General features: G+C 43.7%; 1 protein-coding gene across 2 annotated transcripts in view; it reads right to left on the reverse strand.

Annotated features, from left to right (window-relative positions):
* The window catches only part of Pip4k2a (phosphatidylinositol-5-phosphate 4-kinase type 2 alpha), a 172940-nt gene that overhangs the window by 26166 nt on the left and 131370 nt on the right, over positions 1-15404 (reverse strand). For both annotated transcript variants that reach the window (XM_008831721.2, XM_008831720.2), the window contains 2 exons: positions 11301-11447; positions 4591-4629 (listed from right to left, as the gene is read on the reverse strand). In XM_008831721.2, coding sequence (XP_008829943.1) covers positions 4591-4629; positions 11301-11447 — 186 coding nt within the window. The remainder of the gene's footprint in view (positions 1-4590; positions 4630-11300; positions 11448-15404) is intronic.

A 15404-nucleotide genomic window follows, 5' to 3' on the forward strand; every position in this document is an offset into this window, starting at 1 on the left:
TGTTGCTATGAAAGTGATTCCATTATTGTTAGAATATAGCTTCTTTATCTCCTTCAGCCCCATCACCATTATTATGCTAATGAAAATCACACTAATTATGTGTCAAGATGAAATCCAAGGGATGGGGCTTGTCTGCACCCATATCACTAAACATTTGAAATGACAGTTTCAAAACTTGTCATCAACAAGTTAAAAGTATGGGAAATTAAATAATGACACCAATGAAAGAAAACTTGAGAAGAGCAAGAATTGAGCTCACTAATTAAGCCGCTGTCGATGGATATTCTCCATGAAAGTTGCTTGCACAGTAGCAATCGTTTTGAGCGAAACAGCGCTACACAGTGATGACACTGAAAAACATTTGCTTTCTTTTCTAAGAGGCTAAAATGTAGGAAATACATTTTTTGCCTTCCTTGAGGATGTCAAACCAATGGTACCAGTGATGCGTCAAAACTATTCACTGATCATGGAATGAAAACTCAAAAGCTGCCAGAAAGAGCAAAGTAAAGTTATTGTTTTTATAACTTAAAACCTTGCTGATTTTAAGAGGCTCCTAGCCAGGTGTGGCTGTGCATGACTTTAATTCTAGCACACCAGAGGCAGAGGCAGGAGGATCTCTGTGAGGCTGAGGTCAGCCTTGTCTACATAGAGTTCTAGCTGAGGCTACAGGAGGTCCTGTCTCAAAAAGACCAAAGAAGTGGAGGGAGGGAGTTGAGCTCCAGGAGCACATTCTACTTAATGGATTACAATTTAATAAATATTCCTGGACTGTCAGTAAACTGCTAGGGGAGGAGCTACCCTGCAGTTGGGGTAGCCAGACTTTCCTTGGTGGTTATCAATTTTTTATTGCTTTTACACTCTATACTTGGAAGCTATTCCTTCTCCCCGCTTCCCAGTGAGCATCTGTAATATACATGGGTGGGCGAGGCGGTCCTTTGGAGCCTTGGCCCTCTCGGGTAAGAGCTGTCAAAAGCCCAAGCCTCCAAAGAAGCTGGGAGCACTGGCTTCTTCCTTGGGGACAGTGTCAACAATTACAGTGTTTACACAGCAGAAAACACATGACCAAAGGCTATATTACCAAATGGGCTTAAAAGCATAGAGTTGAAATTGTGTGAAAATGTTCCAACTCCTCAAGTGGAGGAAATATACTGGTTGTTTTGTTAATATAGTACAAAACCAGATTGTTTACTTGATTAATTAAAAAAAAAAAAATCAAGACCGAGCACGAACTGTTTCAATTTAATCCTCACACAATGTTTCAGTCAGTGTAGTAAGGAATACCCTTATTCATTTTCAGTACTTATGGGAATAACATCAATTTCTGACCGGAGGGGAGGGGAGGGGAGGGGAAGAGAGACTTAGACATTGAGAAGGCAGTTATGCATGGTGGTTTGAAATGTGGGGCTCTGGTGCTAGAGTCCCTGGGCTCAACCTCCAGCTCTGTCACTTCCTAACTGTAGGACCTTGGACAAGTTGTTGTGAAGGAACTCCACCTACTCAAAGGAAGTAATCGTTGCACCCTGCCAAGTCGGGGCCCCTTCTCTAAGCCCATAACCAGAGGCAGTGTTGAGAGGAACAGCATGCATTATACACACTAGATGTGAGACAAAGCATCCTAGCAGAGGGTTGAGGAAGATGAGCCTCTATTTAAACAAATTCTATATTTGGCATTCTTTGTACAGAAACCTACCCCAGTAAAGGGGCTGGAACATTTAGTGAGGCCGGCAGTGGAACTGTGCTTAATGCTGCTGTTTTCTGGAAAGTGTGTGGTCCTGGGGCAGATCAGTGGAGACACAGGACAGAATGTTCTCCTTTTAAAAGGAAGTGTCACAGCTACAAGGTGTCAGAGATTTGTGGCTTTCACTGATAGTGTCCTGTTTTAAGAACTGGGCTTCAGCAACCGTCCAACCAGTAGCTATGCCTGTCTTTCTTGGTGTTGGTTATTGCTGGAGCAGTCCTTGTGGACTGAACCTGAAGATATCAAAACCAACAGAGGAAAGCAATGCTGCTTGAAGAAGTCTTGAGGGACTTGGGAATGAAGAGAGAAGCACAACAACTGCCATAGAGGATGGACGGCACCTGGTCCTCAGTTCCTGCCCCGCCTGACTTGTGGTTAGGGTTCTGATGTATATGTGTAGCCCTTTGAACAATCAGATACTTTCTTGCAAAGGAACAGAGTTCCGTTCCCAATACCCATGTCAGGTGGCTCACAACTGCCTGTAATTCAAGTAATTCTAGTAATTCCAGGAGGACCAGAAACTTCTGGCCTCCCTCTATGGCTATCCATACACAGACATACAGACACAGACATAGACACACAGACACACAAGTAAAATAATAAAAGTACATCTTAAAAAGTCTCAATAATGTCAAATCTCTGAGCTTCTCGTGGGCTAAAACTACTTGCTTAAGTTTTTCACCTGGACATGCTCACTTAGCAACCTGCTGCTGGTGCTCAGGACCAAAGTCAGTGTCTGGTGGTTTGCATGAAGAACGAACTGTAAAAATGCACACTCACTAATGCACAGTAAAAACACAAATGGTCAAAGGATAGCCACCATTTCCTGTTTCCTTCCAAACTGTACCACTGCAATCTGGCTTCTGTTCCTACCCATCTCATCTGGGCACATCCTACATTGATTGGCCAAATGCCAACTTACAACAGCTACCCCACAGATATTTGAGCGAATGATCCAGACTTTTGCTCATCAAGCTGTGGCTGGCCATGGCAGGTTTCTGTTCTCTGACCTCCCCTTCCCTGGGGATGGTCTTCTGGGCTGGGCTGGACTCGCCTCTCTTTTACCCAATACACTCCCCTGGGAGACTTCATGCACTCCTCCTGTGTGTGCTGACCATCCTTGCTTCAAAGTCAGTGTGGGAACCTCTCACACCTTCTCTGTTCTGACATCACACTTGCACTCCAGAGTCTTTACCCCACTCGCTGTATTCCATGGAGTGCAATGAACCTGTCTGTGTCCAACTGTCCAACCCAGAAATTCGGGTTGCAGTCTCCCTCTGCACATACTCCTTGTTCTGATCATCCTCTGCATTCCACGTGAGTTTGATTCCTTCTCCTCCCAGATCTCTCAGTGCCTGTGGTTATCTGCATCCACCAGCCCAGCACAGGCTCCACCTTCTTGGGTATGTGACACTAGCCCTTCCACTGGCCCAGTTTACCCCTGTGGCCTCGTCTCTTCCTCCAGTGGACACTCTAAGCACCCCAATGGGCCTCTGCACCGGCTGTTCTTCCTCCTTCTCTTTCAGATTTCCAAATGTCAACTCTTCTAGGAAGGTTTTGCCTGGCCCTTCTTAGCCAGAGTCACATGCCTGTGTTACGCATTCAAGCCCCTGAAGGCAGGATCCTTGTCAGAGTGCAGGACCCCTTACATAACACCTAACACACAATCTCTGCAGGATGTGTCCGAGGGACCGGTTATTTTTACACTCGAAGGTGGGACAGTAACTGTGAAGACATGCGTGCGCGTGCGCATACACACACACACACACACACACACACACACATACACACTGCTGAGTGAACACAGCAGAGATGTGCAAATTCATAAAATTCAAATTGAAACAGATTAATATCCTAAAAGGACTTAAAAACAACAACAAAAATCCCTGAGTCAAGAAAACGCCATTTGGAAGCTGCTGCTCAGGAAATGAGACTCCAGAGGGACCTTTCACCATGCATGTGTCAGTCTGGACCAGTTTAGATCTCCATGCACAACATTATCACCCAAATTCATATTCAGACTGACACTTTAAGTTGACTCTGTAATCTTGTAAAAGAAACTAAAAGCTATTCAAGTATTATTACCTAATGTTCAATGAGTTTGGAGATGCAAAGATAGTCTCTATATCCCTCATTTTTTAAAAGAAGCAAAGAAACACTCCAATTCTATCTTAAAATATTTCTTCAATTTCTTTGTTTTTATTTTATGTGTACAAGTGTTTTGCCTGTATAGATGTAAGTGCACCACATGTATGCAATGCCCGCAGAGGCCAGAAGAGGGCACTGGATCCCTTTGAACTGGAGTTAGAGATGCTGTTAGCTATTGTGGGAACTGGGGCCCTCTGCAAGAGAAGCCAGTGCTCTTAACTGCTGAACCATCTTTCCAGCCCTTCAATTCTATCTTGAGATTTTATAGTTGGAAAGTTTAAATTCATCCAAGCCAATATTTAAAGGGTCAGTAAATGGACTAAGAGAGGTAAAGGAACCAATTCAAGGTCACATGTGGTTAACGTGGGGTAAAAGGCCTTGGGACCCCAGTTCTCCATCATCTACAGGACTCACACTATGAGCTGTATTTATCACTTAGGTTAAGTTTACAGTGCTGGTGGTTTTGTCTGTTCAGAACAGGCTGCATGTGACCCATTTCTGTCAACCACATAATCAACTAGTAACTATTCCATCATCTAGCCACTGGAGGAAGGGGACAAAGGCAAACATCCTCAGTCTGCAGGTGCAACTGCACTGGTGGCAGCAGCAGGGGACAGAAGGGAACAGCAGCAGGTAGGAGACAGAATGGACGGAAATACTAGACAGCAATGCAGCCCGGGATGGTGAGGTGGTGTGACGCTTACCTTTTCTTTGTCACTAGCTTCTCTAGCCACTGTGGAGCCCTGAAACACAAAGAAATGGTGAGAATGTGCTTTCCTGAGATGCTAAGTTTTCCATGTACCTAATACCAAAGTGGTTTTAGGTAGTGCTCTGCCCAGGTTCCTCCCCTGGGTGCTCCTCTCACCCCGACGGCTTTCGCCTGGTCTGTGACTCTGCCTGCATGTGTTCACATCCACAGTCCACTCTCCAATCCTGTCCCTATCATCCTTGCCTGACTTATCTTTCTCTGGTTCTCATCCACCTGCTTAGACATCAGAATACCTGACAATCACTTGAGCAGTAACTTAAGGGCTGGATCAAAACTGTACCACTTGCTGCAAATGGTTGGTCTCACTACCTTTGAAAAAGAAACAGGCCATCTGCTGGTTGTGACCACAGGAGCATTTAATGCCCTTCTCCCCACATCACATCCTCTAGATACAGACCATCCTTGCCCTCTGACAGCCTTTCTGTACTACGTGCTGCTTCCTCCCCTGTGTTAGCTACTGAGGAACAATTTCTTCTTGTGTGTTCTGAGCACATCCCTGTGATCACTTTCCAATTCTCTTTACTTTGGAGATTCCTTCAAAGATGCACATTTACTTGGACCTCTTTTGTGCCAGACCCTATGCTGAGCATAGAGGTAAAGTGGGAGAAAACACAATCCTTGATCTCAGCAGAGACTGGTCGAAAGCCAGGGTTTTCAAAAGTAGCCTCAGAGCTCTGGGCTGGCCAAGATGTCTAACAGAAGCTGAGAAAGTCGCTTGATCCACAGGAGGCTTTTGGGGCAGAGTTCAAGCAGAACTTTCCTCTTAGTGGAAGATTTTAATTTGCAAGAAAGTCTGGGGAACACATAGACAAGTAGGTTTCTACTTTAGATTCCTAAATATGTGAATATAGCAATCATTACTTAATTCTTGGTAGTCCACCACAATGTCTTGCCCCCAACTGAGTCTCTGTGTTTACTGACAAGTGGCTGGAGAAGGATCACAGCAGTTACTGGCTTCCCTGCCCCCAGTACCTGATGCCTGAGCTGCTACTAGGTCAGGAGTATTGTTAACCTGACCACTTCTCAAATTCACAGCTACTGCCCTGGGTCACTTCAGCAGCCAGTCCTGGCGGGAACTTATATATGATTCGAGCAAAGCAAAAGCAGCTCCTGGCTTGGGTAGCTGCAGAGACCAAAACTGTGCTACTATCACCAGCTCTCATTAAGAGCTTAGGCACTGAGGAGGGTGTATCTGCTGAGCTCCACAGATGCAGAAACTGGCCAAAGAAGCAGAAGAAGGGGGTAGAACAGGCTTGAGATGCCTAGTATCGGTTCTCCACTCTCTGGTACCCAATATACCCAGGACCGGTGGGTGCTAAGGCCCTGGTTAGTGGCCCTGGGAAAACACTGAAGGTTTCTTAGGGACAAGTCAGAGGCACATCAAGCTGAGGCACCAAAAGAGGATGGATAAAGTGAATTGCTCATGAAGAAAACCCAGAGGGCCAGTCCCAGGAGCACCACTGCACTCAGACCCACGTCCAGCACCTGCCACTAACAGTGGTCTCCTTTCCCTCTGGGATGATTAGTTTAAATGGTAAATTTGGCACAATTTAGAATTACTTTGGGAAGACGTCTCGATGAGGGACTGTTTAGATTACGTTGGCCTGTAGACATTTCTGTGGGGGATTATCTTGATTAACTGAGGCAGAGAGAACCTCCCCCTGTGGGTGGCACCATTCCCTAAGCAGGGATTTGGAAGTGTACAAAAGTGTTGAAAGTGAGCTGAGCACTGGAATGCATGCGTTAATTCAGTGTTCTTTGCTCTGGATGGTGGACGCACTGTGGACGTTGCTTCACGTTGCTGCTGCCGACTCCACCAAAATGATGGCCTGAGACCTGGAATTTTGAGTCAAACAAACCCTTTCTCCCTTCAGCTGCTTTTGTCAGAGTATTTCACATCTTTCCTCTATACACTGATTTCTAACCATTTCTCCTTTCATTTTTAAGGGAGGGTGTTTGTAATATTTGAGTACTGCCTGAGTGGCAGAGATAGAGTCCATGCTACTTTGGCATCCTCTGTGTGACTGCACGTGTGTGTGCACGTGTGTGTGCATGTGGAGGTCAGAGGACAACCCCAGGCGTTGTTCCTCAGATGCCATTCAGTTTTTTTTTTTCTTTTTTTTAATGAGAAAGGGTCTCTTATTGGGACCTGGAGACCTTCCTGTCTCTAACTCTGAAGCACAGGGAAAATGTATGCCACTGTGCCTGGTTTTGTTTTGATTTGTTTTTACATAGGTTATGGAAATGAAACCCAGGTCCTCAAAAAAACAAAAACAAAAACAAAAACAGAAACAAAAACAAAAAATCTCCCTGGCCCCTATTTTGTGTCCTTTACTATTTTGTTGCTTGTGTGTGACTTCTCTCCTACCATAAAATTTGCTCGGCCTCTCATTCTCAAAGAAGCTTCAATTCTATGTCAATTTAGGATCATTAACCTGGAAAAAAGATGTCTCTAAATTTAAATGAATGCACGGTAAAAAACTTAAAGTAGAAAATTAAGGATAGTTGTTAAGGTCTCGAATTAGAACCATGAGATAATGCCAAGGGTATGGATTCCACGCTCCTGAAAGCTCAGACAAGAACAGAGTGTTTTTATTCTGTAAGCTACAAAGAGAGATGAAATGCAAGTCAAATTAAAACAATATTCCACCTGGATGCATAGCACATCTGGGCACGTTTACTTGGAGGCATCTCAGGGGATAAAAGGTTTGCTCTTAAGGCACTCAAAAAATAGCAGAACACCAGCACATGTGGCTTCCAAGGTCATGCTGGCTTTCAGACATCGGATAGTCAGAGCACTGCATAATCCTAACATTATAACCCAGTGTGTGAGCAGCACCACTCACAGCAAAGAGTGGGTGCCAAGAAGGAAAACTGGGTGTGGCTGCGACTCCTTGGGGGGTGGGCAATTCCAGGGCAATTAAATGGCTTGAGCTAAGACCTGGGTACAGGACAGGGCAGTGTATAAGAAGTTCAGTCTGCCTGGAGTTCAGAGGGTGGGGGCAAAAGCCATGCATCTCCATTACTTAGACTAGCATTTCTTGAAGTGTGGCTCAGAATCCTGGGATTCTCTCAGGGGTTAAAAAACCAGAGCTGATGTTCATTTGTGTTGCTTTTTGAGACAGGCTCTCATTTGACCAGAGGCTGGAGTGAAACTGGTTAGTTAGCCCAGGCTGACCTTGAACTTGTGATGCCACTGACTTAGTCAAGGTTACAAGTGTGTACCACTGCATTCAGAAAACTTTTTATAATGATACTGAGCCATCTTTGCCTTTTCATTCTCTTGATATGCACAAGGACATTACAAAAACAATAGTGGGCAACTGTCCAATCAAACAGTGGCACAAAAAAGGTAGTGATGGTATTTGTCATTAAGACAACCCCAGATCCTCAGCACCATTTAAGAATGTCCCTGATGAGGGAATGAGATGTCTTGATCCTGAACCAGGCACCTTCACTGCACATAAATCACTTCTGTTTATAAGGAAAGAATGTTGCTCGAAGAACCATTCTTATGACTGGTGTAGCCATGGCTGAACTAGCCACTATATTTTATGAAACAACAATTTTACTTGAAAGAACGACAGATGCCCTGTGTTTATTCAGATGCAAGAAAAGAACAAATAGTAGTTCAAAAATGAACAAAACCACAAGGCTTCTCTGTGCTCCGGGGGAGCTGTGTGTTGTCAGGATTTGAGGTGAAAACCAGACTTTTGAAAAACTGTATTTATGGGTTGAAGAGTGGTTCAAAGCACTGGCTACTCTTGCAGAGGACCTGGGTTTGGTTCTTAGCACTCACACAGTGGCTAACAACCACCTGTAACTCCAGTTCTAGGGGATCTAACACCCTCTTTTTGCCCCCGCAGGCTTTGAACACATGTGGTGCACTTAATACGTGCAGTAAAACATTTGTACACATTCAAATCAAAACCAAACCCAGTGTTAAAAAGGAATTTACCCATAGCTTGTCAGCTTCCATGGCGACTGGTGGGCATATTAATATGACCGTTGGTATTTCACTGATATTTGGAAAAGCTGTGTAAATTAAGAAACCACTATGTTCCCAATGAGGAGCATGGGGTTAGAATATCACACATTCAGACCAGTGCATGAGAGCACAAGAAGTTGCCCACTGTGATTTCAGATTCCTCAGTGTAACTAAGCTTGGAGACATTACCACAGTGTAGTGTCAAAGAACGTCTTCAACTGCCCCAGAACATTAACGAAGTACCACACCCTCCTTTCCGCATACATTATTTGTGTGAGTTCAGATTTTTTCCCCATCTACTTTAATCAAATAACATTAATTGACTGATGGCAGAATCAGAGATTCCAATCCAGGGAGGGTGAGTGCCATCGGAACGCATCACACACACGTGCAACTGGACTGGAATGAATTTAATAAAGAAATCAAATGGAAAGCAACACTCCCTGTCTTGCCAATATTTTGCCTTTGAAAATTAGCTAGTTCATAAAAATATATAAACACATGATGATATATCATTATTTAAAGTAATTACTAATATTAATAAATATCAATACTTTGTTTCATTCATTTTTTTAAATTGAACTTTTGCAAATTTTATATTTTAATATAAATGTGATATATTTTAATCATATTTAAATCCCCTCTCCTATCTGTACCCCCTTATTATCCTGCCCAATTTCATATACATCTATATGTGTACATGCATAATTACACATATAGATGTATATATAAAGGCCTAGAAAGTCAGATTTGTGCCTCTAAATGCCCCGTGGTACGGGTCTAGCCACTGGAGCCTGGTTAACCTACCAAGAGTCTTACCCTTAAATGAGACTGACTCTTCCCCCTCCCAGTTACTAAGAGTTCTTCGACTAGGGTTGGGGTTTCTTACCCACTTCCCCATGTCTATGCTGGGATCTTATCTGGTTTGAGCTTAAACAGGTCTTGTGCAAGCTGTCACCACTCTTGTAAGTTGATATGAGTAACTGTTCAGTTGTCTGGAAAGCTCTGTTTCCCTGTGGTTTATTTTTATTTGTTTGTGTGTGGGGAGTGCCTGCGGAGCCTGGAAGAGGGTGCTGGGATCCCTAAAGCTGGCGTTATAGGCTGTTGTAGGTTAGCTGGGAGCTGAATTCAGGTCTCTGAGAGAGCAACAAGCACTCTAATTGCTGAGCTGTTGCACAACTCTCTCGTTTATTTCTAATACTATAAACATTCACAGGCGTGACCAATCTGTAGGTTAGCTGGGAGCTGAATTCAGGTCTCTGAGAGAGCAACAAGTACTCTAATTGCTGAGCTGTTGCTCAACTCTCTCGTTTATTTCTAATACTATAAACATTCACAGGCGTGACCAATGGAAGGTAAAGCTTTCTGGGGTCCTCTTTATGCGTGTAAATGAGTTCTAAGATAAAACAGTTCCTGAGAACAAACTGCCATAGACCAGAGGGCAAACTTTTCGGGGGCCAGAGGGTAAATAACTTTAGTCTTTGTGGTCCACAATAGTCAGCCATTATGCAAAAGCAAAGATAACATAGAAACTGTGTGCATAGTGATATTCCAATAAAACTTTATTTGTAAAAGGAAACTCCCCTTGGAATTGGGGTGCAGACAGGTTGCAGCTGCCCCTGATTGAACTGACCTTCTGAAGGTCAGATCATATCTCTACACTTGGAATTTTCCAGTGGTCCCCTCTCTCTTCAAGTCTGTGGAGTAGAGGACGTCTCTGGGCCTGCATCAGTTCATTGACTATGAACTTTCCCTCAGCTCATTCCTTCATCGCCTTCAAGTCCTTTTCAGACGAACCTTTCTCCATACCCTACTTAAAAATGTATCCCTTGCTGAACATAGTGGCACAGGCTTGTAATCCCAGATAGTTAGAAAGTTGAAGCAGGACTACAAGTTCAAGGTCTGTCTGGGCTACAGTGAGTTTAGTGTCAGCCTGGGCAACTTAGTGACTCTCTGTCTCAAAATAAAAAGTAAAAATGGCTGAGGATAGAGCTCAGCAATAGAGTACTTGTGGAACTTATGTGAGGCCCTAGGTTCAATCCCCAATATTGTTTGAAAACAAGAGTGTGTCATCCCCCCATTTATTTCCACCTGCAGCACCTTTCCCTAACATACTATGTATGTCACTGATACTCTACTTAGAGAATTACAACTTCACTTACAGTTTTGATCTGTTTTATTTTTTAAATTTATTATTACTAATAATAATATTAATAATAATGTTAGTGTGTGTATGTGCACGTGTGCACATGTGAGTGCTTAGGGGTGTGGGTGGAGCTCAGAGGACAACTTTTAGGGGTCAATTCTCTCCTTCTACTACGGGTTCTGAGTATCAAACATCTATCACCAGACTTTCAGGCAAGTGCTTTTACCTGCTAAGCTATCTCACTGGCCTTGGTTGGTTTTATTCATCAACTATTCCCTGCACTTAGAACAGCACATGGCATGTAGGGGACATGGCATCTCTTATATGCATGTGTCTTTTGGAAAAGTAGAAAGGACTGCTTTAATCCTAAGGGATACAGGTCCACGGGTAGCTGCATGGTAGTTTCAAGCTTTGAGACTATCCCAAACATTTTATATGATAAATTGTAACATTTACAATGTGGAGGAGTAAGCTTGAGTCACTTAGTGAAAATAAATAAAGTAAATCTCACCTTTAAGTCGTATTTCCTATACACAGATAAACGGTGGCTGAACACGTTTCTTGTAACAATCGAATATATTTCAACTCCGTCGACATTCAGCCGGTACATTCCCAAGAACTGGGGGAGAAGGGTGACCCCATGACATTCTACCACATACTGCGCAAGAGGGAAAGAGGAGGAAAATGTCCATCAAAACATGCTTGTACAGGTGGAAAACGCAACCTGCTATGGTGTTCATACAAAGTGAAAACTTCTGCTCTAGGCTTTTGTCAAACAAGGTCTCCTTCTAGCCTCAGCTGGCCTGGAACAACCTCTGTAGATCAGGCTAGCGTCGAGCTCACAGAGCTCCGCCTGCCTCTGCCTCTCAGTGCTGGGATTAAGGGTGTGTGCCACCATGCCTGGAGCAGGAGGTTTTATATGGAGAAAATAATCATGTTGTGTTGCCCAGTCATCAGATTTGCATTCTCTATGCCTATCCAAATTAGAAAGCTCAATTTTATCACCAGAGAAATTTTTTTCTCCAGGATCCCAAACTCATTTGCAATGTCAAAACTTAGATACTGTATAGCAGGGCAATAGGACAAAGGGCCATTTCTGAAAGTCCTTTTAAGTGAGATGACAGTCCATGTAGGTCTCTCTTTCTTTTGACCCCTGAAGTCCTGAGGATGATTTCACCACTTGGGTCAATTTCTTAAATGGTGGTGAAGTGGAAAGAAATGAGATTGTAGAAAGCCTGAGGTTTCGGTTCTTCATCAAGACTTCAACGGGCACAAAAGGGACCCCTACACTGGCCCCTTGCTGTGGCTGGACAAATCCCAGGGTTGCAACATCTCAACAGGATTTGGGATATCTTAAATGACCATTATCCAAAGAGCCACAAGAGGGAGCTACTTCCTCTTCAAAGTAGAGATCTCTAAAACAAGGGTCCCAGGACAGGGGTCTTTAAAATGGGTCAAAAAGAGCCTTTTAATGTTCACAACATGTGGGTTAAATCTTCAGGACAGCATCAACACCATGATTCCAATATTGCAAACACCCTACACATTGTACATATGCCAGATGCTGGAAGGATGCTCGCTGAAGGGCAGGAGTTGTGTACTTTGGATTATTTTGGTGTGTGTGTGTGTGTGTGTGTGTGTGTTGCACAAGAGAGTATGTGTTTACCTGTGTGTGAACATACAGAGGCCAGAGCAGGATTTCAGGGTCTTCTACTGCTCTCCTTAGACAGGCTGTCTCACTGAACCTCTAGAGCTCACCTTTTCAGCTCAGCTGGGAGCTATCAGGATCTGTCTCTGCCCCTCCATGCTGGGGTTACGGACATGTGCACCCATGCCCAGCTTTTTTACATGCTTGTTAGGGATTCAAACACAGGTCCCTATGCTTACAGAGCAGGTGCTCTTATCCACTGAACCATCTCCCCAGCCTCTATTTTGATTCTTTAAAAAAGTCACACTGAGCTAGGCGTGGTGGCGCATGCCTTTAATCCCAGCACTCAGGAGAGGCAGGTGGATCTCTGTGAGTTCGAGGCCAGCCTGGTCTCCATAGTGAATCCAGGCCAGCTGGAGCTACAGGGAGACCCTGTCTCAAAAAAAAAAAAAAAAGAAAAGAAAAAAAAGTCATACTGCTTGATTCTTTTATAATGAAATATAACAAAAATCATGAGCACATCCTGTTGAGTTTTTAGTGTTGAACACTATTAATACTCAAGTTACCTAGAGTTTTGACAAATGTTGAAGATGCTCCTGACCTCCTTTATCTCTCACCAACAAAAGTTGAGCTGGTTTTTTATTCATTTTTATTTTTTTGTGTATGAATGTTTTCCCTGCATGTATGTAAGTGCACTCATATCATGCAATGCTCACAGAAGCCAGAAGAGGGCACTGGATCCCCGGAACTGGAGATATAGATGGTTGTTAGTTGCCATGTGGGTGCTGGGAACTGAACTGGGGACCTCTGCAGAGCAGCCAGTGCTGGTGACTGCTGAGTAATCGCTCCAGTCCTGAGCTCTATTTTAATTCTGTCTCTTCTCTTCATAGAGTTTCATTTTAGCTTATTTGAAATCAGATGAGCAGAACAGTATTTCAAATCAATAAATTGGCTTGGGTTTTACTAATGTGGTTAGTGGTTCTTGGTTGAAGAGGAAATTTCCCACAGTGATTTAAGGAATGAAAAATGCATTATCCACCTCTGGTAGCAGGTAGGTAAATGTGGTTTCTTTTCCCTTTTCAAATTATTTTACTTATTATTTTTATTTTATGTGTATGTGTATTGCCTGCATGTGTGTAAGTGCATCCGTGTTGCGCAATGCCCATGAAGGCCACAAGAGGGCATTGGAACCTCTAGAACTGGAGTTACAGACAGTTGTTAGCTGCCACTGGGTGCTGGGAATCGAACCCAGGTCCTCTGCAAGAGCAGTCAATGCTTGTAACGGATGAGCCATCTCTGCAGGCCCATGAATGGGTGTTAATACATAGTCTAGGAGCATCTGTATTGTGAGAGTGAGACAGGAAGAGAACAGGTTTCTGAGCCATGAAGATGTACACATGCACCCTTAGGCTGATATTTACCTGTCATGGGGCTTTGAGTAAGTTACTAAACCACTCTGTATTTCAGTTTTTAGATAATGAGCACCAAAACCTCTATCCTGAATGCAGTTGTAGGGATGGCAAGTGACAGTATGCCCAAAGACCTCATGTCAGCTGTGCCAAACGTCAATATTCCTCAAGTGTATCTGATGGTAATGGTAATTTTCACTAAAACCTTTGTTAAGAAATAGCAATCTTGGCAGTCAACTGACACACACGGGAAGAGGTGACCTCAACTGGAGAACTGTCTCCATCAGACTGGTGGGTAGGCATGTCTGCAGGGCATTTTCTTGGTTGCTAATTGATTTAGGTGGGCCTAGACCACTGTGAGCCTAGTGCCAGCTCTGGGCAGGTGGGCCTGGTTGTAGAAGAAAGGTACCTGAAAGTGAGCCCATGAGCAAGCCAGTGAGCAGCGTTCCACTGTGGCACTGTGGTTTCTCCTGCTTTGAGTTCTTGCCTTGGCTTGGCATGGTGACGGGCTAAAACCCCTAAGATGAAATAAGCCCTTTCCTCCCCAAGTTGGTGTTGGTCAGTGTTTTATCACTAAGTAACATTGCATCTATTTGCTTCATGCTCCAAACCTCTCATAGCCACATCTGGAGGTCTGTTCTGGGAAGAGTCCGTGGAAGGTATCTGCAGCCCACAAGGCCTGGGCATTGGCTGATCTACTCTCCAATCATGTTATTCCCTTCTCCTAGAAGACCTGTGTGAGAGATGGGGCTGTAGGCCTGTGGTAGAGCACTTGTTACACATGCATGAGGCCCAAGGTTCAGTTTCCAGTACTATAACCCCACCAACTGGAAATGTCAAGATCAAAATCTTTGCAAAGCCTTTGAAAAATGGCTATTTTCATAAAATATATAACACATGATTTGGCATTATTTAAAGTACTTATCAATATTAATAAATATTATTAATAAATGCTTTGATATTTCTTATTCATTTATTTTCTTAAAGCCTTTGAGCGCCTGGCTCACAGAAGCACTAACCAGTCACATGGATCAACACGTTAAAGAAGCTTTTTGAGTGTTATACAGGAAATGACAAGCTTTTGTTTCCGTTAAAATATCTATGAAGATTACATACTACAACTTCCCTGCCTTTGAGATTAGAAAACATAGAAAAAACAACCGCCTTGGATGCACTCCATCAACAATTATCACATGCACTGCTCTCAAAGGCTCACCTTCCCTACGGGGCTCTTTGATGAATACTTTGAAAAATAGAGATGAAATGAACTTCAAGCTCCCGAGTGTATAAACACATACAAAACCACGAATGGCATCAAAGCCTACCCATGCAATCTCGGTGCCACCAGGCAGAATTTGGCACCCGCAGTTCAGAACTTATAGGCCAGAATTTTATAGGAGAGAAAATTCTATCCAGGGACCAAATTTCTGGGCAGGGGACAGGGAAAGGGGTGAGGACCACTGTGTAAGGGTCAGTGACATCAGGGCTGGGACCACTGTGCTCCAGCTGTTGGGGGCAGGTGTTAAGAGCAAGGATGCTCCTCAGATTCTTCACCAGC

The sequence above is a fragment of the Nannospalax galili genome, unplaced genomic scaffold (genome assembly GCF_000622305.1).
Source record: "Nannospalax galili isolate Female #2095 unplaced genomic scaffold, S.galili_v1.0 scaffold14, whole genome shotgun sequence".
Taxonomy (NCBI): domain Eukaryota; kingdom Metazoa; phylum Chordata; class Mammalia; order Rodentia; family Spalacidae; genus Nannospalax; species Nannospalax galili.